Here is a 27,274-nt window from a genome sequence, read left to right as displayed (position 1 = left end):
TTAGCACTCTTTCACAAAGGTACTCTGCCTACACTCAGAAGTCACCAGACTGACAGGCCATGGTGGCAGAGGAGGGGCTGTGCTGGGGGCATTGGGAGCGCCCCTTTTGCTCCTTCAACCCCTTCGCAGCATCTGTCACCTGTTGACAGGCAGCTCCATCTGCCATTCTAGCCACCCCCCACCCATGTTAGGGACTGACGGGTAGTTGGTCTTCCCCTGGGAGGCGATGCCAGAGAGGGGAGTGAAGCTGGGAGGTCACCAAGCCCTCTCCTTGGCCTGCACTGAGGAGAGCACCTCTCGCTAGCCGTGGACAGACTGTAACCTGCCGTGGGGCAAAGCCCCTTGATGCCACTCCAGGTAGAGGAGGTGCTCCCCCACAGACCCTTTTGCAGCCATGTCCCTGAGAGCCAGTCCAGGGGAGTGGTTAAGGTGCCAGACCGGGAGCCAGGAGATGGCGCGGCCAGCCCTTCTCGCTCAGCGTAACCCACCTCACCGGGTGGAGTTGTGGGGAGGACAGAGCGGGCAGCACCTCGGACAGCGCCGCGAGCTGCACCAAAACCGAAAGAAGCAGGACGGAAGGGAAGGCAAGCGAGCAGCGATGCGGACACCCAGTCTGGGCTGAGGGAGCCGGCTGGGCTCTTATTCAGAGGGCCTCCTCCTTCCCTGCCAACCGCTTGTTGTCCCCCCATTTTACTGCCGCCGCCGCCGCCAAGACCAGGAGCGCGGCAACCTTGCCGGAGCAGCTGGGGCCGGCTGCCCCCTCCCGGCCGCCGCCCAACAAAGCTCCGCCTCCAGCTCGCCTCCCCCCCCCCCGGCTTCCTGGAAAGGGGGCGCCCCGAGGCGAGGCGAGCGAGGCGAGGCGAGGCCGCAGCCCCTCCTCCCTCCCGCGCAGCGACCAGCGGCGGCACCCGGAGGAACTTGACGCCCCCTTCCCGCCGCCCGGCCCGGCTTGCCCCGAGCGGGAATCCGTCCTGCAGTGCCCGCAGCGCCCGGACTGCCTGCTGGCCGCTCCCAGGCTGCTCTCGCCCCCCGCGCGGCGCAGCCCTCGCCCGCTCTCCTCGGCGGCTGGGAGGCGCCGCTTGGAGCGAAGGGAAAGGCGCTCTGCACGTGTTCAGAGACCCGGCTGCCCTTGGGTCCTCCTCGCGTCACGTGCTCAGGTTGCGCCCGGAAGTCCATCTTCCTGAGTTGGGGCATTTTCTTGCAAGTGCGGCGCTCGGATCACCTCTTTGGTATTGCCCTTCGGAAGAAGGGCAGCCCGCAGTCCCGGATCTGCGGCGCCAGCGAGAGGGGCAAGCAAGCCTCCGGAAAAGACAGCGGCGTGCCGTTGAGCATGTGCAAAGTACTTCGTCCCCCAAGCCGGCCTCCGTCTCCACCAGCTGGCCTTCGGAGATGAAGGGGCAGGGCTTCCCGGGCAGAAGGCGTGCCTCGCTCTGCGGCTCCAGCCCCGGCACCTTTCGGCCGAGCATCTCCCGCCAGGCGGGCGCCTTCCGCCGCCTCGCTCCCTGAGCGGCACCGCGCGAGCCGGAGCAACTCCAGCGACAGCCTCGCCTGACCAGGGAGATCGCGAGCGGCGGCGGCTGCCTGCGGCGCCTCGGGCAGGGAAGCCGAGCCGGGCGTGGCAGGGCAGGCGGGGCGGCGGCACTCGGTCGCTCCGCGCCTCTCCTCCTCCCGCTGCCGGAGCCAGTACGATGCTCCCCGCTGCGTCGGGCGCAGCCAGCCCCGAGTCGGACGCGCCCTCGCCACCGCGCCCAGCTGCCGGGCGCCCCGTCTTCGCCGGAGCCGGAGCCTGAGCCGGGCAGGCGCTCGGCCGCGCTGCCCGCCCGCCCGCCCAGGATGCTGACCTGCTGCCTTGCCCCGCGCCCGCTGCTCCTGCTGCTGGCCCGCTCCTGCGCCGCCGGCGTCCTCCTCGGAGTCGTCTGGCTGCACTCCTGCCGCGGAATGCCCCATGTCATCCGCATCGGTGAGCCGGGCCGGCGGCGGGACGGGGCTTTGGGCTGGGGCGCCTCGCTTCCCGCTTGGGAGTCGGGCTGCGCGGCGCGGAAGGGCTCGGCGCCGACCCCGCTTCGCGCCCGAGTTGAGGTCCCCGCTGGGGGCGGGATCGCGCGGCAGCCTTGGCCGCCCGGGAGGGACGGTGGGGCGGCTAGCCCGGCGGGGCGCTTCGGGCCACGGGGCGGTCTGGAGTGGCGCGCCCGGGCGCTCCCCTGCCGGAAGAAGTACCTGGCCGGAGCCGTGCGCTGGGGGAGGCCGGCACCGCACCGGCGAGGGGTGCGACCCCCCCCGCGCGCGCTCTTGGCGGAGGAGAGGGGAGCGGGCTTGGGGCGCGGAGCAAAGTTTGAAGGGGAGCGGCTGCCGCTGCGGGCAGGCGAGGTGCGACAGCCGCCGCGGAGGTGCGCGGCGCCGGCAAATCCTGAAGGGCTGCGCCGGGCCTCTCGCTGCCTCTTGCGGCGGAGGAGGTGAAGGAAGGGAGCCCTGGGCCGGGTTTGGCCCCCTTTCTCCGGCGGAGAAGCTTGCGAGCTGGAAGTCTTCGTAAGGCCGGCCGAAGGCTCAGGAGAGGCGAGGGGGACGCGGTGCCTTCTGGCTGAGGAAGTGAACGGGAAGTCGAGGCTGCTGGGGCGACGTAATTGAAACCTTGCTTGCCCCCCCCCCCCGCTCTTTCTCCAGGTGTTTGATCTCTGTGGCTGCTCTGTGCTTAAGCGACACAGAGTTTATTGTGTAGCACAGTTCTGCGGGGGCGGGCGGGCGGGGGATCAGCTGGTCAGCAGCCAGCCTGGCCCGCAACCCCGCGATGGAACATCCTTCTTGGGGCCGGACGGCGACCGCCGGCTGGGAAGCCCCCGCGCTGCAGAGCCCTCCCGTTCTCCCCAGCTCTGCCTGCGCACAGTCGCCTTTGTTCTCTGCTGGGCCGGGGGCAACTGAGCTGCCTCCAGCCAAACCGCGGGGGGAGGGTTGGGGGGACCTCCCTCAATCCACAAAGTGAATATGTCAAAAGTGTTGTTGATTTGGGGTGAAGACCCTGCAGGTGTTCTCTTCCTCTGTCTCAGGTCAAGTGATGTCCTGGGCCTCAACTGGCTGACAGACCAATTGTGCCCCCCCCCCCCCCCCGCAGTGGCAGTTCTGGCCTTTGCTGCTTGGACAGCACCGCATGTGGCTTTCTCTGAAGTCCTCCCCGCATTACACCACATACGCCGTGCAGTCCATGTGCTGCTGAAAACGGTTCACCCTCTCAGTGGTTTTTCATCAGCAGATCAGCCCATTGTTTTACAGTTACAAATTCATGAGCTCTTTTCCAGTATTGCTGCCGACGGTGCATGGATCAAGAATTGACTTTCGTTTGCTCCTGCAATGTGGCCCAATCCCTTTGCTCAGCTCACTTTGTGTTGGGGTGATGGAACATCAGCCTGGGCTACTGAAATCACAGAGGGGCTAGTAGGCTATCAACTTGCCCTGCCTTGATTTCAGCATGGACTGGAAGGGCATAAACTCACTCTTGGACAGTAGCGGCTCTTGTATTTCAAAGGCTTTAGGGAAAGGGATTCTCCTTCACGCTTCATGCCCAGCAACTGCAAATATTTTGGATGAGAACCCTGTATTTTTTAAAATAGTCCCCAGTTGTGCCCAGAGAAAACATTAATTGAATTTTTTTTTGGAGTGGAGTGTTTTATATATATAGCCTTAGTAAAATAGGCTAAATGCAAAGAGGACTAGCGGTTGGACTCTAGGAAGGGCAGCTGCCCCCTCCCTTTTGGGAACTTGATCTCACCTGGCCCAGGTTAGTGTAGTCTGGGGTGGAAGTTGGGGAGATGAGGAGTTTTACAGAAAAAAAAATGGATCTTTTGTGCACTCTGTGCAGGTGGATTATTTTCAGGGTTCGTGCAGGTGTGGCTGGGCCATTGCAGGCGTTCAGGTACTCCCTCTATCTTCACGATATATGGGAGAAAGATTCTTTCAGTAAATGTTGCGTTCCAGCTCTGGCTTGGTGGGGCTGGGTTCAAGAACCTTATATTCTAGTTTTTAAAAATATTAGTTAGAAAATTGTTAATGACATCTCAAAATCTTTTTTTCAAAATGCAGAATGAAAAGAAAACCCAAGAGTAGCAGGAGAATTTGTAATAACTGCAGCCATTTCAGGTTTAGATCAAAGCCAACCTATCTTTCTGATGCTGTTCTGTCATCTTTCCTTTTCTAAGAAATGAACAATTTCTTCTATCCTGCTTTCTTAATTTATTTCCTTGTTGTTTCACACTGACATCCCAGAGTTCAAAATAAAGGGGTAGTAAAGGGTTGCATTAAAAAACAAAGAAGCTCATTGGATTTTGGTTGAACTGCCTAATAAATGGCTATAAGCTTTGATCCTTGGGAAAAAAATTGTACGGGTGAAAGGTTTGTGGATTTTTGTTGTTAAATCATTATTTTTCCTTTCTCCTGCAAGACAAAGCATCTTCATGTTCTTCAGTGCTGTTTCTGAGAAATCTTGTTTATTGTAGCTAAATCAACTAAGGTGTTTTTATTTTTAGGTTTTCTTGTAAAATGTAATTTTGAGCATAATCCTTTTTAAGCACCATTTGTTATGTCTGGTGGTGAAAACGTAATTGCTGTCACGGGAACGGAGTCGGAGAATCCACACGCGGCAGAGCTGGAATAACCTAATTGACTTAAGTGCTCTTAGCTGGTGTCATGGAGGAAGCTCGTAGTATTTTGCAAATGCTTCAGAAACCATGTCACATTCTCTGGAGGGGTATAAAGTCTCTAAGTCAGGACCCTGAAGAGGATCTCTTGCCTTCTCTCCTTCGCTCCAACTTCGGCGCCCTCCCAGAACAATGCGAAAGGGTGCCGTTTCTCCCACGGTCTGTCTCCTTGCAGCCCTTCACACCAGAAACAGTCAGAAGAAGGCAAAAACTCTTGCTGATGGAAATAGCAAGAGCCTTTTTAATTATATTAAGCCTTGAAATGTCACATTTGATATTTTGATAGCTGAGGCAAATAATTAAACAGATGGAAGCTTCGGTTGAAATTTTGCCTTGTTAAAATGGGTCAGATATTTGTGGAGTCTAAAGAGAGTAGGAGAAAAAAATGGAAAGCACCACGTATTCTGGATCTGGGCAGGATCATAACCTTGGCAAGAGGAGTGCCACGGCGCCAGCAGGCCCCCTTGTGTTCGCCACCGTGGCTGGCATCCAGATGCGACTTCCACCTTTCTCTGCATTATGGCTTAGACTTGAATGGGGATCGGGGCTGGACCCCGGCCAGGAGCTCTCTCGGAGGCGCGACCTTCTCTCTTCTCTGCCTGGAAGCGTGGCATGACTAGCGCGCTGCTGTCGTCTCTTGCAGGCGATGCATCTGCCGCTGCGGCGTCTCCTGCTGCTGCAGCCTCCCCAGGAGCAGGGGATTTTGCTGTGGGCATCTGCAGCAGCTGGAATAAGGGCCCCAGTTGTGGTTTTGGAACATACAGGGTGAAAGAAGGGATGAGGCAGGCTAATTTCTGGCTGAAAAAGAGATGGTGCTGCCTGCTGTTTGGCTAAGGCACGCAACATGCCGAAAAGAGGCACGTTGGTGTTGGTAGAAATAAAATACCTCATTGGTTATTTATGTAAACATGTGTACAATTTCAATTAACAACATTTCCTTGAAGATGGCTGATTATTTTCAGGATTTTTCCTGTTCAGAGGATTTGCTTTCTGTCTCTTGTTTCTGTGAAGTTCTCTCGCTCCTTAATAATAGTTTCACTATTGAAAACTTGTGTTTGTTTAATGCTGTTTAATAACATCCACCATTAAAAGAAGATTCACATACTAAAATAGTGATTAAGAATTCACAGGAATTCAGCTTTTAAGTGGAAAGATTGGAGGAAGTAAATTAGGAGGTGCGTGAACCTCTGAAGTCCATAGCATAGGGATGTGTTTTGTGGGGACAAGACAGATCTCTAAAGGCGAGCAGTTCTAAAATGATGGATTTTCTCCCATGTTCTGACATGCAAAAGTGACTCCACTGGCTTCCTTTGCTTTTCTTGCAGTGCTGAATTAAGTAGCTGTGAAATTTGTCCCACTATAAACCTGGGTCCGGGCCTTGAACAACATTGACTTGGCTTCCAGTTTGTGGAAGTATAATTGAAAATCAATATTATTGAAGTGAAACCGGGGTGGAAATGTTGGCAAGATCGGGGTGGCCAGGATAATTCTCTGGGATTGCAGTTCTGCGGACTTGGTAACTTCAGAGCCAAACTAGCAAGACCGGAACCGGAGCGCGGGTCTCCTCGTCTTGCCAAGCGGCGATCTGGAGTCTCCCCGCCGACAAAGCCCTGCTGTGTCTGCCGCCGAGGCCCGTCTCGGGGAGTGCCAAAGCGGGAGAAGAGGGGCCCGGCTGTGGGGCGTCTGTCGACGCGCGGGGGCTTAGTTGCACAGGAGCACAAACTGAACAAAGACCGGCGTGTGCTCTCCCTGGCTGCCGCCCACCCCCCGCCTGTTTCCCTCTCCCCACCAGGCAGCTAGCTTGAGACAAGTAGCCTGGTGGCCCCCTGGAGCAGATCACCCAAGTTAGAAAACATTACCTTGAGCAGCCGGCCCTGCCAGCCCCGCATTTCTCAAACGTCTTTTTAATCACGGAGACGGCAGCAAACAGAACGAAAGGTGTCTGATTCTGGCCAGTTGAACAATGGAAGCTTCTGCTCTTTTCAGCGGGATCTGAAAATACCCTGTGATTTGTTCCTTTCAACTGTCGGATGGGTGACAGTGTTGGGAAACAGAGTCTTGGGCGGGGGGTGTCGCTTAATATTTTAAACGCGGAGACAAATGTAGACGTCCCACGGAGTTCTTGTCCACGACAAAGAAATTAGGGAGAAAATTCTGCAGTGCTTAGTCTTACCACGTCTGCTTTCAAAATAAAAGAAGCCATCTTTGTTTTGTACCTCCCAACATTTAGATGCATTTCCTGGATGTGGGTGATCCTGAGGCAAAAGAGTCCAAAGATTTCATTTTGGTGAACTGCCAAATTAAAGCAAATCTGTAAATATATCCGCAAAGGCCTTTTCATAATTCTGACCCCCTCCCCAGTATGAACACAAATCTGATTGAGTTTGTACTCGGTAATGAAATTGGCTCTCATTTTACACACATTACTTGTGTACGAAACAACCCAGGAGAAACTGGAAAGTTCGTTGAGGGTCCTGCTCTCTGTTGACCTTGTGGGCTCCTTGGGGTGGGTCATGAATTTGGAGACCGTCCTGGCAGGCAATGAAGTTTTATTCACCAGAACGAGCTGAGGACCGAAGCAGAATCCAGGCCTCGCCTTCGTCTGGCTCTCCTGGGGATTGATTTCGAATCAGGGTGGGGATCTTTATGCTTTTAACTTGCTGAGACTTTGAAAGGCGCTTCCCAGAGGCCGACGCCGGGCTGAGCTTTGAATTGCTGGTCAGCTGCTCCCTGGCGCTTTCCGTTAGGTATTAAGGCAACGGGGGAAATGCGGGGTAGCGAGATGAGCGTCAGGCTAAACTGTCATGCCTCTTTGCGGCAGGCAGATCTGGTGACTTATTCCTTGTTCTCCTGGGGAGCCTGCTCTGCGCCTTCAGGCCTGCCAGGAGGAGAGGAAACAGGGTTTTCGCTGGCAGGCGTGTGTCGGAGTCGGGTTGCCGTTTTTCCAAAACCAAAGGGCTGCTTTCCTCAGGGGGCTGTGGCTGCCTTCTAAAGAAGCCACATTGAAGATGCTGAGTTTTATGGCCTGGAAGCATTTCTTTGCACAAATCCCAGGTACTTTCTGATATTCTAGCCAAGCTCTGCGTGTGTATGCACCGGTGCTGTGTTCCCATTCTCCACACTGTAGGAGAACATGAGCCTGACAGTGAATTTTCACCATTTCTCCCTTACTTGTGAACCCTGTGTTTCTGTGTTTATAATAATCCTTGGTTCAACGGTAGGTTAGAGAGCTCTGCAATCCACCCACAGGTTAATGTGGTCCCCTCTTGTCCTATTAACATGATTTTAACTCTTCTCTGCTCCTGCTTTGCCAGATGAGATGAAGTTGATCTGTTGCTAAGCCCAGGGCAGGTACGGACTCACAGCAGCTGTTCCAGCTGTGGACAGTCAGCAGAGGGCATATGTGTGTCAGTGATCCCTCTCTGTTGGGTCATGGCTTCTCGGCCTTTGGCTAAGATCAAGTGTGTAGGGTGTTGGCTGGTACCTGTCTCCCACCCACAAGGCACTTGAAGACAAGATGCCCTCAAGTCAAGCTCAACGCCTGGCGCCTGTCCTCGATCCTCCGGTGTCTGTTGTTACCCAACTTCTTTCACTGCTAGGACGCCACTGACCCAACTTGCTGCCCCCTTCATAGATGTGCAGAAGATCCCAGCAAGCTCAGGCAGCCCCAGGCTTTGCTGGTTTGCCACCTAATATGGTGCACTTCTGTATTCTTGTTGCAAAAACAGGTTCAGTGTAGGCAGATGTATTCACTTCATTTCTTCAACTGTATTTTGATTCTAAAGCAGGTCCCCCTCTGTACTTCGCAACTGCCCAAAATCTTGTAGAACCAAGTGTGACAGAAATGAGAAACAATTTGAACATGAAGAAAAAACGCAAGCGATTCTGTCTACAGGGCTGAACTGCCAACCACGATACTTTAAAACCTTACAATTCCTCCTCTCCCCATTCCTCATCCAGCTTGTCTTCCTGAGTAGGTTGCTTTCTTCTGCTCTCCAACTTCGTATTGCGTGCACACAAAGCACATTTTTCCAGGTCATGTGGCCATATCCCCTCCTCAAGCTTTTGTGCACGTGAAGGAGGATCTGAAGCACAGGCAAATGGTAATTCCTGTCTATTCTGTGTTACTCAGACTGCGGCACCAAGAATATCGCATCCAGTTCTGGGCACTGCTTTTTAGGAAGGACTTTGACACCCTGAAAGTGTGAAGAAGTAGCCAAGGTGATCCTGGAAAGAAAAACATAATGGCTGGAGGTGTTGGGTCTGCTTAGCTTGGAGAAGACTTGATAGCTGTACCTGAAGGGCTGTCATGTAGAAGACAGGGCAGAATTGTTCAGAGTTGCTCCAGAAGACAAAAAAGAAACAAGAGGCATAAATTGCAAGGAAGCAGAATTTGCTTGCACATCTGGAAGGAGTTACTGAGAGTAAGAGCTGTTCCCAGTGGAAGAGGCTGCCTTGGGAGGTGGTAGAATCTTCTTTGCTGGAGGTATTAAAATAGGGGCATGGATGGTCATCTGCCGCAGTGGATCCCTGCCTTGGGCAGAAGGTTGGACTAAAGGGTCTCCAAGATACCTTCCAACCCTTACATTCTGTGACTCAGCAAGGGCTGACGTCTGGGCCAATCCAGGAGCCTCTTCCTGCCTGTAGCCTTATCTCTTTTCCTGTTCTTTGCTTGCAGGAGGGAGGGCCCACAGGGCCCTTTAAGCTCTTGCTAGACCAGATTCAACCACAGGTTGGGTTGCCCCCTCCCCTGCTGAAGTCTGAAGTTCTGACTAAATGCCCCCCAATAATGGTTCAATATTAGCTGCTCCCCTTGTGAGAGAAATCCTGCTGCTTTCAGAGCCCCCCTTTCCTTTCACAAGTTGTGCCAGATTCATCTTGCAGTGTAAAAATCCCAGTGTGACAACTTAGATGTCACAGGGACAGCTTGTCACTTGAGGGAGCTGAGAAGGTTGTGCTTCAGCTTGAGTTGGGTACAGGGGTAGGAAGGGAGGCCTGGCCAGAAAACAATTGGCAACCACTGTCAATTGTTCAGTCTTCTAATGTTGCAAATACAAGCACAGCACTGGAGTAACTTAAGTGCATATTGTACCCAAATGAATAGTAGCCTGATAGAAGACATGTTGCCATGTCCTAGAGTTGATGCAGTCAAGGCATAGCTGTTATTGCCAGATCAGATGGACTGACCCCAGAAACCTTATGTACGTGCATTTCTTGCTACCACCTGAAGGTCCTGAGGCAGCAGGATATAATCTTAGCTTATTTGTTCTCATTCAACATGTGATTAAATCCAGTCAGTGCTCAGGAGAACTGATTGCTTCCTCGGATTCAGCAATACTATACAGTGGAGGGTCTCCTGCAGACAGAGATTCTTTATTCCAAACCTAACCGGCTAACCAAGAGTTAATATTTCAGATTGTCCTATAATTCCCATACCTTGCTCTGTCAAGGAGGGGTTTCTTGAATGAAAGTTTCAACAATGCATCTTTGAAGCAGTAAACTGTTTCTGTAAGGGGCACTGATAATTCCTCTTATCCACAAGGCCAATTCTATTATCTTGTCGAAATTATTAGCTGGAAAAGCTGGGTGAATAAGGGTAGTTCTCCTTGTCCATCCATCCACATTGTTCAGATCATGTGGCTGAAAAGGTGGTTGCCAAGGTTGACTTCATCTGATCTTCCCCAAAAGTCCATCTGAAAATAAGGCCAATGGTTCACGATGGTTTCCATTGGCTCTGGCATTTCCTTCCAGGATTTTGGGGAAGAAGATTCCCTCCAGTTGGGAAAAACATCCCAGGTCTGCATTTTGCTATCTGTGCTGCTACAAAGAGTTCTTCGCTTGGATTGTAGTCTGTACTTGGGCAAATGCACTGCAATTTTCCTAGCCTGCATTCTTTCTGTTTCATTGCTGACAATTGTTGCTTCCTACCTGCCTAGCTTCTGCTTCCATGACAAATATAATTGCCTGTGGTGTCTCTCTCCCTGCACTTAGTTATTGTCAGTTACTGAAAGTTCTTTCCCTGCTGTCTGCTAGTAGCATGGGCTTAGAGTAAGTATATTATAAAGTGAACAGGCTTGAATTATGGAAAGTGTTATGCAAATATGGAATGTGAGGTAGGTTGCTGAATGCAATAAGAGCAGAATACGATGGACGTAAAACATAAATGGAATTCCTAGCAGATGGGTCAGTGCAGAAAGGGGAGTAAGACAAGAATGTGTGATGTGCTCTTGAAAGCATTTATGGATAAATACAAACGTTGCTTGTAGTGAAACTGAAGGAGTATGGCTTGGGAAGTAAATATATGCCCCTTTGTATTCAGATTATGCAATATTGTCAGCTGAGAACTGGAATGTGAACGTTAGTGAACGTTAGATAGATTGTATGATGCAACAAGTGTATGAAAATTAATGCATCAAAGACCACAATGATGTGTGAAAAAAGAATGGAATGAACAAGTTATGCAAAAAAGGCAAAAGAAAAAAAAAGGAAAAGGAAAAGGAAAGGAAAGGAAAAGGAAAAATTTGTGTACTTTGTAAAGTGTTTTTGCCTACTTTGTTATATGAAAGTGAGAGCTGCGTATGTTTGTGTGGTTAAAACAAGAGAGACTGACTGGATGATAAATGAATGTGGATTGAATACAAAAGTGAGTAACTGGTTCAGAAGAAGTATGTTTGGGTGGTTTGGCCAGGTAGGGAGAGTGAATGAGGATGAATCACAAAACCTATACATGAAGGAAGATGGAATGAGCCAACAGGGATTCTTGATCAAGCCAAAATAATCCTGGATCAGCTCCATCTGATCACAACTTTCTCTGCCTTCCCCTTCCTCTTGACCTTGGCTGGCAGCAAGGACAGGGGCAAAGAAGAACAGGCACATGGTGACATCTTCATACAAATGCTACCATTATGTGCTTGTGTTCTGACAGGTGTAAGTAAGTTGTGCATGATGATTTGCATGATGACGTGCACCTGATGATTTGCCCCTTCCCGCTTGCAGACACCCAGGGTCAAGAGGAAGACAGAGAAAATCATGGCTGGATCAAGTCTGTTGATGGGATCTGGAACAAAGAAAGGTAATGAACAAAGAGCAGCTTATGAGGTGATGTAGGGACAAAATGGAAACAAGGATGGTTTCTTCTGCATTGACTTCTTGCCCTGGCACAAAGATACCCACTTTCAATCAATCAATCAATCAATCAATCAATCAATCAATCAATCAATCATTTTATTTATGGTTTTGACACCTCAACCCTGGATATCGCCAGGACAGGCGGAGCCAGGCCCTGGGGCCCTTGGCACAGACGCCAAGCAGAAGACCGTCTTTGCCTTCGATACCCACTTACCATTTCCTGAGGACACCTCACAACATCCCCTCTATCACGTTGTCAGCCCAGTGCTGGCAGCTGGCCTGAAGATGCCTTTACTTCCAGCGTGGAAGTGATGTTTTCCATGTTGTGCTGGCCCAAGATGTTCCATGCCAAGAGTCTGGGGCACCTGAAGGAGGAGGCTTGAGATGATGCAGTTGAGTCAGTGATCTGCTTGGATCCAGTTTCATCAAGTTACTGGATTCTATACCTGTTCTGCAGTGCTATTTTGGTTGTGAGGGTGACCAGAACCCCAACTTCCATAGCCCCTTTATTCAACATATTTTGCATGGGTGGCCGACATACCCACCTACGCATCCACAGGAAAACCCTTTTCTCAGACGCCAGCTCTTCAGTAATGCTTTCCTGTGGCTGGGTCAGTTGACCACTAGATGGTAGCCAAAAGACAACAGGTTGGTAATAATTTTGGAAAAATTATAGGGAGGAACCTGAGAGCACCCTACCTCTTTACATTCTCTCTCACATGCAAGAACGCTTATGCAGCAGCTTTATTTGGACAACTGTTACGTTGTAGTCAAGAGAGACAAAGTCTTTTTTGCTGTCTGTGCTTGTTATTTCAAGATGATAATACTTATCTGGGGAAAAAAATCTGATGGCGTGCCCAGACCATAGGGGCACCATCCCCTTATGGGAGAATCAGTGGTAGCTTTTCTCACAGTTGGTGACCTTTGAATTTCAACCAGATGAACCATAAATCACTCTCTTTATCAGCTGTCCAGAAAGCAGGATCCCACATTCTGGACATGCAGAAGGGTATCTGATGGGGACAGTGAGATTTAGAGTGAGGGGAGTCACTCCCAGCTCCGGGATAGGAGGAAAGCAGGCCAGAGGTGAATGTGTGAACGAGCCCGTAGAGAGCTCTGTGGAGCATTGCAGAGAGTGCTGGCGTGAGCTCGTTCTAGCTGTTTCCTTTGTAATCATGGGCTTTTATTTGCTTTGCCTTCTTATTTCCTGCTCCTTTCTTGCCTAATGGTGCTCATCCTGAAGGGGAGCTGCGTGATGCGGGTGCGTGTCTTCCTCTTCCCTTCACAGCCGCTCTTGTTTTCCTGCCTTGCCATCTCTGGAACAGCCTCCCCCCAAGAATCGGATGGCACCCTCTCTCCTAGGGCTCCAGGGTGCCTGGGGTTCGTGTCTGTGTGTGGGGGGGAGAGGGGGGGCTGTCATGCTTGGTTTTAATAGTTGTTTTTAGTCCGGGCTGTCTTGTTTTGTTTTATGTTTTTAATTAGTATTAGATTTTTGTCAGCCTTGTGAGGTAGAGCAGACAGGAAACCCCACCAGGTGAGCTAATTCTACTTACATTACATTCTGTTACATCTTGCAAATCTGAAAGTATATCTCTCCCCCTGCCCCGTCCCCTTTACAGCCCAACACTAGGGAGGGTCTCTTCTGAGCCTCTTGCCCTGTCCACATTCCTGCTGCAGTTTTATCTGACCATTCCCTTGGCTGCATCTCATTGCCCCGTCTCCCAAGGTCATTCCCATGGACCGTTACAGATTTTGTAAGCTGCCCGGAGCCATAATAAATTTAATGAAATAAGTAAAATAAATACCACTTCTCCTGGGTCCTTTTTCTTTGGAAAATCTACAAGGGAGGGGAAGGCAGGGAAAGTAAGGGGAGGCCCTGTCCTTATGGAAGCTCCCTGTGCAGCTGCTTTGATGTGCTTGAACCCGGTAAGAGCCTCTGCATCACCTTTGCAGTTTTGGTGGCTACCAGCTTGGGGCCAGTTCAGCAGTACACTTGGACTGAGCACTGGGGTACATTTATTAGCCCACCTCCTATAGCTGGATGATGAAGCCACGAGAGGTATCCCTCACTTTCCGGCATTCAAAGCTGCAAGAAGGAATTGGGTGGGGAGATCATGCTGGCCCTCCTGCCTCCATTCCAGGCTGCGCCATATTTGCAGGAGGGCCTGAAGAGCATCTCAAACTGTCTTGGTCTCAGTCTGCTTGGGACACTTGACGTGTGCCCTGCTCTGGGATTAGAGGCCTGTACTGCATGTGGGCTCTGTGGGGGGCAGCGAGATAAGGAAGTCTCCATCTTGCTCCCTACTTACTACGGGTTGGCATGCTTGAAGTGTCTTGTAGTCAGATTCTGAAGCTAAACTGAGTTAATCTGCCTGCTTTCTGCTGCTCAGAAATGAGCGGGGTTGGAAATCGCTGTGCCCCTTTGCCTCAGTCGTAGAGTAACCAGGAGGAGGCCCTTATCCCCGAGTCCCACCCATTTGCAGAGAATAAGGGCGTGACTAGGCTGACCTACTGCTCCATATTTCCTGTGTAAATATGCATGAAGAATCCTGTCACAGTGTGATCGGGTTCTTTTTTTGAACCGGAGGTGTATTTCTTGGCAAAGATGGCAATGGTGAGTGAGTTATTTCTCCGCGGAGTCCTTGGGGTTCTCTGAGCTTGGTTGTTTTCTTGCAGACATTTTGTTACCTAGCTAGGTCACCTCTTCAGTGCTAGAATGCTTCTCCACCCTTACTGCATCCACAGATGGTCACCCAGTGGCCCTGTTTCGGGTGACTCGGTCCCTCCTTGGAAGGAGGAATACTGGGATTCACCTACGAGGTTGCTCTGAGGAACATGCTGCATATCTAATGGATAAAGTCACTCGTATTTGCTCTACGCTGGACTCCAGCCTGAGGGCAGAACCAGTGGAGGTTACGAGGGCTGAGTCCTGCAAGGTTATCTGGGGGGAGCTCAGTCCCGTTGAACCCAAGGAAGTGGCCAGGGCCCTTGCAACTGCTAGCTTGGCCACTTCTGTGTTAGATCCGTGCCTCTCCTGGCTAGTTAAGGCTGCATAGGAGGGTGTGTGTGATTGGGTCTGGGCTCTTTGAGGGAGGGGGTGGTCCCACCGGCTCTTAAAGAGGCAGTGGTGCGCCCCCTCCTCAAGGGACCATCACTCAACCCAACTACTCTGGACAGCTTTAGGAAACGTTGTGGAGAGAGTGGCCACATGGCAATTTCAAAGGATCTGGGATGAAGCAGATTATCTGGACCCCTTTCAGTCAGGGTTCAGGCCGGGTACGGCAATTCGGTCTAGCGGGTTGGTCGTGTTGCAGGTCCCATCAGCCAAGGAATGTCAGCTGGCGGGGACCAGGAGACAGGCCTTCTCTGCCATAGCCCCTGCCCGCTGGAACAGTCTCCCTTCAGAGATTAGGATGACCCCAACCCTCTTGGCCTCTCATAAGGCCCTAACCCTAACCCTAGCTCTGGGCTCCAAATATATTAAGGACCTCATTTCCTAGCTATACTGATAATTATGGGATAATTTTTCTCGGCTGCCATATATATTTATTGTGTACTGTATTGTAATTGTTTTAACTGTTTTTATGATTGTTCGCCACTCAGAGTCACTTGGTTGAGATGGGTGGCTATAGAAATTAAAATAAATAAATAAATGGGACACAGAAACACACAACAGTGGAGGTTTTTATGCTTTCTACTATATACAGTTATTTATCGCAGGAGTTTACAACAGGGCTATGCAACACAGTCCTGGTACTGGGTCTCCCTCCCAGCGATTCCCCTCCATCTCTCCTGCTTCCTCCCCCTTTCTCTCTGACTCCCTCCCACCTTTCCGGGCTTGGCAAGGGAGGGACTGTGAAAAGAAAAGAAAGGGCTGGGATTACTGTGGGGTGCTCCAGCTCAGCCAAACGCCATCTGCTTCTCCACTGGGGGGTGAACCTCTCCCGGGGTCTTTGCCCAGCTGTTCCCCCCAAATCCCAGGGTTTCTCTACTGGTGGCCATCTCCCTCTGTCTCCTCCAGGGTCTTGGGCGGAGCCGCCGCCTGCAACCAGCCGGGTCCCTCGTAGCCCTCCAGGGCCTGGGGCCTGGGGTAGAGCTCGTCCCTCTGGGGCTTCGCTTCCCGACTTCCAGGGAAGCCAACCCTGGACCATTCTTCTCCTCTCCTCTCCTCTCCCCAGACAGGAACTGACAAGCACTCTGCATGCTTCACTTCTCTCTCCGACTTCTCTCCAGCCTTTCTCTCCAGCTACTCCGTCCGCTCCAGCAACAAGCTTTTACTCTCCTCTCCTTCTCTCGCTCTTGCTCCAGTTTTTGGTTAGACCAGCAGATGTCCTGCAGCAACTGAGGAGGCGGGTGTCCCCCCGGGGCCTAGTGGCAGTGCCAGTGGGCTGCTGACTCCGAGTCTCCCCGCACCAGGGCGGCTCCTCAGGCCTTCAAGGCCAGAGCTCAGCTGCTTTTGCTCCTCCTATTCCTCTCACGGCAGCAAAACAGCCATGCCAGGTCACTGACGCAAATGCCCCCGGGTCCAAGAAATCCACATCGGTGCAGTGTTTTGTTTTTAATAAATGGGGCAAAAGATGAGCACAGGTGTCTAAGTGCTTTGGAATAGGTTTTTAAATTGTTGTACGAAAGTACATGTGAAGATGTTCCCTTCCAAGCTTTTGAGAAAGATCGCCCATCAGCCACTTCCTGGCACAGATCTGAGCCCTAAAATTCCGTGTTGGGCTTTGGCTGAATGATTTGTGCGTGTATTTGGCGGCTTTGGAATGAAATCCATCTTCAGAACCATTTTTTCTCCTCTGTTCTACAAATTGTTCAACAAATGGATGAAGTAATGTGGCATTTTCAAAATAATTTGTTAAGAGCATTAGATAATATTTCTGGACACAGACAGCTATTTACTTTGATCATCTGAGCGTTACTTTGCCTGCCCAGTACATTTTTATGAAACTTCTGGGCAAAGATACCTGATGGTTTGGGGTGACCCAGATGTACATCTGTCCTTCTCCACCCCAGGCTGAGCTGGTGATGTGGAAGGACACCTGATGGCAATTGGAGGCTGGAAGGGGTAGGAATTTGGACTGAAGTTGAATCCCAGCAAGGCTGAGTTTTGTTTGCCCAGAAAGCATCTGGAAAGGGAGCCCCTTCCCGTGAAGGAGCAGGTCTATGATGTGGGGCCTCCTAGACTCAAGGCTACTACTAGATAGGCAGGTGGAGGCTGTGGCTGGTAGGGCTTCGGCCACCTCTGGTTGGTAGACCTTTTCCTAGAGAATGAGGCCCTGGTTATGGTGACCCTTGTCACCTGCCTGTTAGGCTACTGCAGTGCCTCGTGCATGGCACTGCCTTGGTTATGCACTTGGAAACTAGTTGGTCCCGATGCCTGCTTGTGGGCAGGCAAGAACAGCTCTTCATGCTTAACACCAGGTTGCCAGAGGCTTCCAGTTACAGTTCAAAGGGTAGGGTTGGAACTGTCCACCCAGGTCAAGGCTTCATGTCCAACATGGGCATCTCAAGCTGGGGTGCTCTGGAATCTCCACTTGAGATTCTGGGGAAAGCGAGAAACCCCTGAAAACTCAGTGGCGACCACCGCACGGAACGGCCTCCCACCAGGCAGCCAGATGACTCTGTTGCTCCTGTCTTTTTAAAAAAGCCCTAACCCTCGAGCTCTCCAGAAGAGAATTTATTTAAGATCTGGCACATTACTATTATACCGATTATTAATTTATCTTATTACAGTGATTTATGAAAGGGTTTGACAGTTTTAAGGATCATTATTTCTATATTATTTCTGTATTGCTCTTTGTCTTTCATTGTACACTGCCATGAGTCCATGTGAAATATGGCAGTATATAAATAAAGTAAATAAATAAATATTGCCCTCTCTTTCTTCCTTGTGTTCAAAAAAGCACTGCTACCACTGAGCACGGAGTGATTTATTGAATCATGATATCCCTCCTGTGATTCAGGGTCTGGCAGTGGCCACCGCTGCTGCTGTGGAAGACGAGGGTGCCCGAGGTGTCCAATAAACATCTTTGGGAACGCGTTTTAGTTGATGGGCTGCCATCCCTGTCCTGCGCTGCTCCTTGGAGTCTGCTTTGCTTTGCATTGTTTTACTGGGAAATAAAAACCAAAACATTGTATGAAAGAATGATTCTTGTGTTTAAGAAAAACGGGCAACAATTGTTCATTCACTTGCTCATTTGTGCCTTCTTGCTTTTCTCAACTAATGTAATTACTTGAAAAAAATCTTTAAGTGGTCAATAGCCTTTCTAATTTTTTATTTCTTTTCCCAAGCTGAAATTGGCTGAGGAGTCTGGAAAGTGTGGAAGTGGGGTAGTAGGAGGGAATATTTTAACAGAAATATGGTTTGTAAAATGAGATTAAAAAAAATACAAGGTGAATTTGTTCTACCAGCATATTCTGTATGTATCTTTTTAGAAGAAGGTAACTTTGAGTCCAATACAGACCATGCCTAGATTTATTTATTTGTTAGATTTTTATCCCACCTTTATTTTTGCTGAGCTCAGGTGGTGTCTGTGAGTTTCTAGCCCAGCACTTTGGCCACTATACCAGACTATACCAAACTGGTAAGTCCATGTAGGATCACTGCATCCTATGGTTAGAAGGGGCCCTTAATACCATTTAGTCCAACTCTCGGCTCAGTGCAAAAATTCTGTGGCACATGGGTTTTAGTGGCCTTGCATGGCTGCTGTTCTGCTGGTGTGAGCCCACACATGGAATGAGTACAAGGGGAGAAGCAGCTCGCTTTGGGCCTTGAAGGGCAGCTGCACCAGCTGTCATGAGGCCTGGTGATGATGATGGTGATGACGGCTGCTCGCCAGGGTGGGTGCAGGGTGATTCTCAGACCGCAGTCCCATTGGTCCAGCCTGGTATAGAGGTGTTGGGGACTAGGGCCCTGGGGGGACACCCGCTTTCTCAGTTGCTGGGGCACATGCTGCCAGTCTGGCTAAAGATTGGAGAGAGAGAGGAGGAGAGGAGAGGAGAGAAGGAGAAGGTGAGAGAAAGTCTGTGAAGAGAGTGGCTGGAGGTAAAAGCTGGAGAGAGAAATTAAGTGGCAGAGGAGCTGTCAGTTCCTGGTCGGGAAGGGAGAAGGGTCCATGAGTAGCTTCCCTGGAGGAAGGGAAGACCCAGACGGATGAGAGCTCCACCCAAGAACCAAGCACAGGAAGGAGGGACCCGGCTGCTGCAAGCAGCAGCTTCAGCCAAGACCCCAGAAAGGAAGGAGGGGATCAGCTGTCAGTGGAGAAGCCCTGGTCTGAGGGGAAGGACTGGGCAGAAGACCCTGAGAGAGGTTCATCCCCCAGCGGAGAAGTGGAAGGTGTGAGGCTAAGATGGAAAAAGTCAAGCCTTGGTGAGCATACTGTGTACAGTCCTGTCCATTCCTTCCTTTCTTTCACACACACTCTCCCTTGTCAAGCCCAAAAACAGGGGAGGGAGATGGAGAGAAAGGGGGAGGAAGCAGGAGAGATAGAGGGGGAGAGTCTCTAGGAGGGAAACTTTAGGAGGAAACCTGATACCGGGTGAACACCAGTATTGTGCTGTATATACATGTTGTAAAATAGAGTTTCCTTGACAATTGGCTGCTCAGTCTCTGGCCCATCTCTGTGAGTCATTGGTTCCACTGTTGAACTGCTCTGTTTTTTAAAATGTGTCATCTAACATTTGGTTTCAGTAATTGGAATAAATCCATTATTCCATGCCCCGCACTCTGGAACCACAGAGAACAGGTTTTAGCCTAGGACACAATCCTCTGCACCCTTCCCAGTTTAATATGGGTGAGTTCAGTTTGAGTACAGTTGCCAAGCTGGTTGTGGGTCCACCTAACAAACATGCAATCCAGGCCAAAGTTAACTAGGTAGCCAAACAGAGAGCCATGGATTATGGTGTCAGATGTTTTGTTGAAATCAAGATGTATCTACGGCACTCCCAGAATCTTTTAAGAAAGTTGTCATACAAAAAAATGGCATTAGTCTGACAATACTCGTTTTGGCAAATCTGTGTTCACTTCTAGTAATCACGGCATTGTTTTCAAGGTGTTTACAGATTAATCTCTCATGACTGGTTTATACTTAACTGGGCCCTCTTTCTGAAGATAAGGTCAACATTTGTTTCTTCCAGTCATCTGGAACTTGACCTGTTCTCCATGACGTCTCGAAGATAATGGATAGAAGTTAAGCCAGGCTAGCCAGAAGCAAGTTCCTTTGGTACCATAGCATTTTCAATACCTTCAGAGTTCTGAATTCATTCAAGATTACAAGGTATTTCCTAACCGGGTTTCTAGCAAGTTCAAACTGGAGTCCTGCTCTGTCAGCTCTACCAGCTTCTTATAATTTCCTGGGAGAGAACAATTTCTGTGCGTCTGTTCACTTTTTCCCATCTTCACTGAGCAGGAGGAATACTTGTCCTGGTTTCTTCCTTTTATTCTGAACATATCTCAAGAAGCCCTTCATTGTCGTTCTCAGCACCAGCTCTAACTGTCCTGATCTCAGCTCTCAGAGTCTGGGCTTCTTTGCGTGCTCTTCTTCGGCTACATGACTCGCTTTATACCTTCCGTGGGGGTCCTGGGAACTGTAGTTTTCAGTTAATCACTTACTTTTTTGCCTACTGCACTTATTTTTTCTGCTTTCCTCCATTTTCTTCCTTGGTGGAATTGTTTGTAATTGTACTTTTAGTATCTCCTTCTCCTTGGGGTCATTTTCCCATTTGCTTCTCCTGTTGTGAAATCCTAGTTAGCATTGCTGATTCAGATCTGCTTTTTGAAGTCCAGAGTATGCTTTAGGTTCCCTAGATACCAGGAGTGTTGGCATTACATGGTCAGTCTCCTCCTCCCAAATACATACACTTCAATTTTGTAGATTAAAAGTTCAAGTTCCTCACATTTACTTCCTGAACTCTGTGAGTTTCATTGCATAGACAATGAGAGCCATACCCTTTCTAGCTTTTCCCTGAATGTTTAAGAGGCCCCGTGGTAACAGCTGGGTGTTTTAAGAGGCCCGCTTCATTTAAATGAGCACCAGCCTTGAAGGTCCTTGCTCCCGGCTTGTCTCTTCAACCTCCGAAAGATTCGGTGTGAAGTAGTCTTGGTCAGGCTTCATGTGCTCCAGCCGAAGGCATTTTCACCAGTTTTCGTAAGTGCAGCCTCTGCTGTGGCAGCAGCAGCCATTTGGATAAATCAGACACATGCAGAAACCAGATTTCTTCTGCGGATACCATTTGCATAACCCATCATTCACACACAGGGTTTTCCCTTTCCCCTTCTCCTCCGTGGGCCAGAAAGATGGGTGAGAAGACTGCCTGAGCTCCAGCTGCCTTCCTTGGTGCTTCTGAGTTTGTGGTGACGCAGTTTAGTCCTGCTTGAGAAGCCGTCAGGGGCTGTGGGGCTGGGGAGACCCTATTGTGGGGCAAGCTGCTGCCATGTGTCGGTCAGTGACACTTCATTGTTTTATGACCAATCTGCCTTTTTTCTGTGCATGAAGCATTTGGGTGGTAATCTTTTTAGACCTTCTGAATTTTGTTGAAGGGGTGATATAACATGTCAGTAACCAAGATGGGGGAAAGCAGGACTCTCGGCTGTGGAAGCTCCCCACGTGTCTCAGTCCAAGAGCAGAGGGTGCAGTGGGGAAGGTGCCGGCCAGGAGTGGGCAGATGTTGGGTCAGGTCCGCCTTCAGCTCTGAAAGCTCCATGGGGGACTTTTGAGCAGTCTAGCTTGTGGGGTTATATGGAAAAATAGGAGGAAGGAGCATTATTCACGCCCCCATGAGTTCCTGTAGAGAAGTCAGGACATTAACTAAATAAATAAGCCAGCCAGCAAGCAAGCTTGGCGAGCCTCCCTAAATAGAAACCACCTGAGACCACGGATGCCCCAAGTCCTCTGTCCCCTTCCATGGCCGCAGGTGGGTTGCCTCTCTCCTGCTGCTGGTTCTGGACTGGGGGTGGGATCTGTTTTGCTTGGCTGAAGGTTTAGCTAAAATAATGTTACTGTTTGTTCTGTGTGGTTATCCTGAAATATTAATGTTGCTTTGGATATTTGATTTTGGAGTGGAACCATTTCCTTTCCCTGCTGCGAGGCTGTTTTACATTTTGAGTACCTGGCTTCTGGGGCCAGATCCATTTCTCCCAATTAGAAAGAAAGCAAATTGCACACTAAAAGCTGTAACCCAGCCCAATTTGCATCTCATTATCCGTAATACTGTCCATTATGAATTCACATTTAATTTTAGTACTTTTTTTTGGAGGCGACGCTCAGCCTAATTAAATCTTTCCCTTAATCCAGGAATCTGCTGCTGCAGCTCTTCTGTCCCCCCCCCCCCGCCCCACTGAAATGCCAGCTGAGCCATGGCAGGAGAGAGAACACCTGCAATATTTCACTCACAGGCCATCATTCCAAATGCTTTTAAGCCTTGGATCACACCCTCATAACTCCTCATAGAGATCCAATCCAATCCTTCTTGGAAATTAAATGGATTTTCTGCTTGCCCACTGGGAATTGCAACCAATAACAGAATTTGGTCTACAAATGCCAACAAACTGCAATGGTTTTCTTGACAAAAAGTCTGAACTGCCTTTGCAGGTCCCCTTTCCTACCCTTTGTATGGCTGTGTTATGCTTCAGACTTCCCTATCTTGGATGCCTAAAAGTCATATGGACTTCAAGTCCCAGAATTGTCAGCCAGTTAAGAATTTGGGAAGCCAGCACATCTGGAGAATGTGGGAAGGCTTTTGGACTCTGTACTTTGTACTCTGACTTCTTCTAATGGCCAGAAATGGTCTTTAGCAAAACAGCCTGAATTATTGAAAACGAGCAGAGAAAAGAAACAAAGCTTTTGCCTTTAGAGATATGGAATGCCACCATTTAATGAGCCGACTTGTGGGTTGGTCAAAAGAAATGATGCTTAGGAATTGTGCAATAGCATCCATGTCCTAGAAGCCTCTATGAAATGTTGCAAAGTCTCTCTGCATTACTTCCCCCATTTCTACATTTTAGTTGTTCTGCAGAATTTATTCTTGCAATCCATGAAGAAGAACCAGTACCTTGGTAGGGAACTGAAGCCCTTTTGTAGCCCCTGGAGCGCCCTTAACACACATATGCATGCATGTATGTACACACATGCACAAGCAGATCCTCCCCTTACCCTGATTTCTGAAAATTTGCCAGGAACACTTGCTGACAGATTTCAACCTCATTTTTGCAAATAGAAAAACCAGAAGCTCTTCTGTTGCTTTATTATTATTATTTTTTAAGTGCTGTGGTTTTCTCTGCATCTCATATTATTGTATTGAGTGTTTACATAGAATAGTTGGAGTCATCCACCATGTGTCTGTTAAATAAAAAGGTAATTGTTCTCTACCAGTTCAGGAAAACCTTTTGGAATGAAGCTGGTGATCCTGCCACATGGTGTTGGAGAAATCATAGATTTGTCTCCTCTAACCATGAATTCCAGTTACATTCTTTTCTACTGATTTGCCTTCTCATGATTTGTGAAATTCATGATTTGCATACTTTTGATTCAAGATTCCACAGCATGTACATAACTAGGGTGTGTCCTTTCCCCAATAATATTATTTCCAAATCATTCAATGCTCAAATGCTGAGCTTGGCAGATGCCTAAATGTTATAAGGAACACACATTTTCACTCTTGCTTAAGCTGGCCTACTACTCATGCACATACTACTCATGTGAAGGCCAGGCACCATTTAGGGATGTAGCCAAGCTCATTGGTGGTGCTTCCGGACTGATCCAGCTGAGCCTTTTCCAGCATCTGTTTGACAATTGAGTTGCACTTTTGTCTGTCAAAGTCATCCACACGCAAACATGCAACACATCGTTTTCGATGCATCACCAGTGTCCTATTTGTGTTGACTCTTGCTGCTGAACCTGACTTCCAGAGTTCAGTGGGAAATATTTCCATCTAGAGAATGACTCTTGGCACACCAGGAATTCTAAATGTGACAGTTTTTATGTTTTAAATAAGACTGGAAGGAATCAAGGACTGAGGGGTGAATGAGAGTAATGAAAAACTCATTAGAGGGAATACATAGTTTGCAAGACAATGTGTGTGGAATTATTGATAATTATATAAGCATTTTTATTGGAAGAAAACTACCAGTAAACTGTAGGTGACGTAATGAGAAGACCATTTAACAACCATGTTGTATGTTTAATGGCTGTTATAAACCATCTAATTCAATTTATAATGATGATCATTACCTCTCAATCAATTATTTATGAAATAATTGGCATGTTTTGAGAGTTTTCCACATTGGCTTGTTCCCTGATGGATTCTGGTAAGTACAGAAAGTCAAGGTGAATGAGCTGAAAGAGAAGAGCAGGTCTGGGTTCTCCCACAGTGTCTCCTGGATGGGAAGGTTTCCTGAGAAGAATCCTGCATCTTGGACTTTCCTCAATGAAGTTTTTAGGTGGTTATAGTCCATTTGTTCCTCAGTTTTATTGCTTAAGTTATTTTTTGCCTAGTAATACAAATAGGGGATTGTTTGGTCTATTATTTTAATGAAAAACATGTTTCTATTACTTTTTAAAAAATCAGTAGGCCTTTTTGCTAAACTGTGTTTTTTGGGGGTTGATTTTCATAGACTATGAGAAAAGTGAAATTACTTTGTTCTTTAGCTGTAAGAGGAGCTATTTCTGAATTTAAATTGTGAGCTAGGCTCTTCCCCTGGTCATGGCGGAGAGAAAATTTGAGGATATGGTTCATTGTGGGTAAGTTAAACATCAGACACAAGAGAAATAATTTTGGTCAGCATGGTATAGTAGAACAGAATAAGTGCCTTAATCTGAATCTGATTAGAGTCCACCTAATCTTTGCACTGGGTCCTGCTGTGGTATTAGTAGTTAAAATCCAACTCTCCATGACCAACCCTGGATTTGAGTAGAAAGCAAAGAAGATAAATTGAGTAATCCTGCAAGACAGCTATAAAGTGTAACAAAGACAGTGTCCCTTCCTTCTGTTAAACAGCCACAGTAACCAAGTCAAGGTCTTCTGAAGAGAGTTGGCTCTGCTGTTGTGGCTCGTGATGCTAGAAGGTCTGGAACTTTGCTCCTCAACCATTCTCTTGGTAAGCAGGCTCTGAGAGGGATCCTGGTATCTGGGGAAAAAAACCATCTTCTGTTCCAGACAAATTTGCTAGGGCCAAAACCGTTGGGAGTCTTTTGGAAGTCTGGCCATATATAACATTTATAAATAAATGTTTGGTTAGCTTTTAAGTGACACAATAAATAAAACATTATTTTGCTGCTACCATCTAAGATATCTGTGACTTCTGAAATTCATGTATTTGGGATAGTGCACAGTTTCCCTTTATTGACGGTAATGGTTGGATGCTAAAAACAGAAATGAATCCATCCTGTCACTTAAGTTGCTGAAATGGGCTACCATCCCCATTCTCTGTCATCCAAGAAAACTTACTTTACAATATGCCCTCTTGCCTGGGGGAGAAGTGCATGGCCTTTTTGCGGGGGGGAGTGATATTGGGGCTGTTGCCCATTATTTGATCTTCCAGGGATTTGGGGGCTTTTGTTACAAGTTTTTCCTATAGAAGAAAATATCTGAAGCTCAGGATTGAACTGTGGAGTCCTTGGTGCTCTCTGAGCTTGGTTGTTTGTTTCATTACCCAAGTAGGTAACATCATCAGTGCGAGGAAGTATGGGGTTTTCTCCCTATTTATATACAGTAGCTTTCCCTGCCAGTATTGGTAGGGATGTGGTTTTCTCCTTGGTAGTTCCTGGATTAGGGTATTGTTTTCTGCTTGTTTGTCTGGTGTTAATCCCTGCTTCTCTGGGTGTTGGTTGCTAGAGAGGATCTGTTCTAGTCTTTTTGTTTCCTTCTTTTATTATTTTATTTTATTTTATTTATTTATTTTATTGTCTCTTTTGAATGATGTGCATGTGTGGTTTATCTCCATGTGTCTGTTGATGGTTGATTTGTCTGAATGCCAAGCTTCCAGGAATTCTCTAGTGTTTTTGGATTTAGCTTGATCTAGGATGCTCACAGTTCTCAGTTGAAACTGTGATTGAGTCTGTCCATGTGTTGTGAGATTAAGGAGTTTTCATCATGTCTTCTGACTGCTAGTTGGTGTTCATGGATGCGCTCTGCTAGCCTTCTGCCTGTCTGTCCTATTATAGTGGCTGTTACAGTCCTTACATTGTATGTTGTAGATGACTCCTGTTTTTTCTTCTTGGACTACTGGGTCTTTTGGTTTACTCAAAAACCTAAAGAAGGACCAAACCATTATCATCCTCCCAGCAGACAAAGGCTGAAGTACGGTTATCATGGACAGAACACAATACATACAAAAAGCCAAAAAAATATTGGAGGACAAAGTAACCTACATCCCAGTTAACACCAACCCAATACAGAAACTAGACAACCTGATCAAAAGAACCTGTAAAAACCTAACCAAGAAAGGCCATATCACAAAAGAAGAACAGTGGTGGATGAAAAACAGTGGACCCATCCTCGCACGCTTCTAGGGATGCCCCAAAATGCACAAGCCCAACATACCTCTTCATCCAATTCTACCATTACCAGGGACCTCATCATACAACATAGTGAAAGAACTGAGAAAAAAGCTTGGACATCTCACAGAGGAGAGTGAATATTCTATCAACTCCCCACTACAGTGCCTCCAGAAAATCAAAGACCCAAAAATAGATGAAGATGAAATTATGTTTTCATTCGATGTCACGGCACTCTTTCCATCCATAGACCCAGAATTAGTGAAAGAATCCATGTCAACAGTACTACACAACACACCCGACCTAACCAGATACACCCAGATCAAAATACCCAGAATCATAGACCTCATCAACCTCTGCCTCACTACCTACTTTCAGTTTGATGGACAAATACACCAACAAATCAGAGGCACACCCATGGGATCACCACTGTCAGGACTCATAGCAGAGGCTGCAATGCAGTCTAGAAACTGTAGCACTCCCACGCGTATAACCTAAAGTACGGATCCAGTATGTAGACAACACCTTCATCATAATAAAAAAGAAACAACTGGAGAAGACACATGAAACAATCAACAACATCTTCAAAGGAATAACTTTCACCAGAGAGGAAGAAAACAACAACTACCCTTCTTGGGTATCCTCATCAGCAGAGGAAACAACAGCAAATTAGAATTGCAAGTCTATTGAAAAACAACCCACTCTAACCAAGTGCTCCATTACCAAAGTAACAACCGAACCTCCCACAAGAGGAGCTGTGTAAGAACATTATTCAGACGAGTATGGGCACAATACAGCAACCCAGAACAGCAGAAAAAGGAAACGACCACCTATACAACATCGTCCAGCAAAATGGACACCCACGTAACTTTATCAAAAAGTGCCTGACCACTTAACATACTACAGCACAGCCAAAATAAGCTATGAAAAGCATAACACTGCTCCACATCAAAAACATTTCAGAAA

The 27,274-nt window shown here is 48.3% G+C and overlaps 1 protein-coding gene across 1 annotated transcript in view; it reads left to right on the top strand.

Moving 5' to 3' along the window:
- The first annotated feature begins 1,252 nt into the window (after positions 1–1,252).
- GRIK3 (glutamate ionotropic receptor kainate type subunit 3) overlaps positions 1,253–27,274 on the top strand; it is a 264,817-nt gene continuing 238,795 nt past the window's right edge. Inside the window, exon 1 of the mRNA XM_088154122.1 lies at positions 1,253–1,960. Within this exon, the coding sequence (XP_088010248.1) occupies positions 1,834–1,960 (127 nt within the window). The 5' untranslated portion in view covers positions 1,253–1,833. The remainder of the gene's footprint in view (positions 1,961–27,274) is intronic.

The sequence above is a fragment of the Python bivittatus genome, unplaced genomic scaffold, assembly GCF_059951505.1.
Source record: "Python bivittatus isolate LINGU-HERP-01145 unplaced genomic scaffold, Pbiv_v1 ctg000040_np1212, whole genome shotgun sequence".
Taxonomy (NCBI): domain Eukaryota; kingdom Metazoa; phylum Chordata; class Lepidosauria; order Squamata; family Pythonidae; genus Python; species Python bivittatus.
This window is presented reverse-complemented; position numbering and strand designations above follow the sequence as displayed.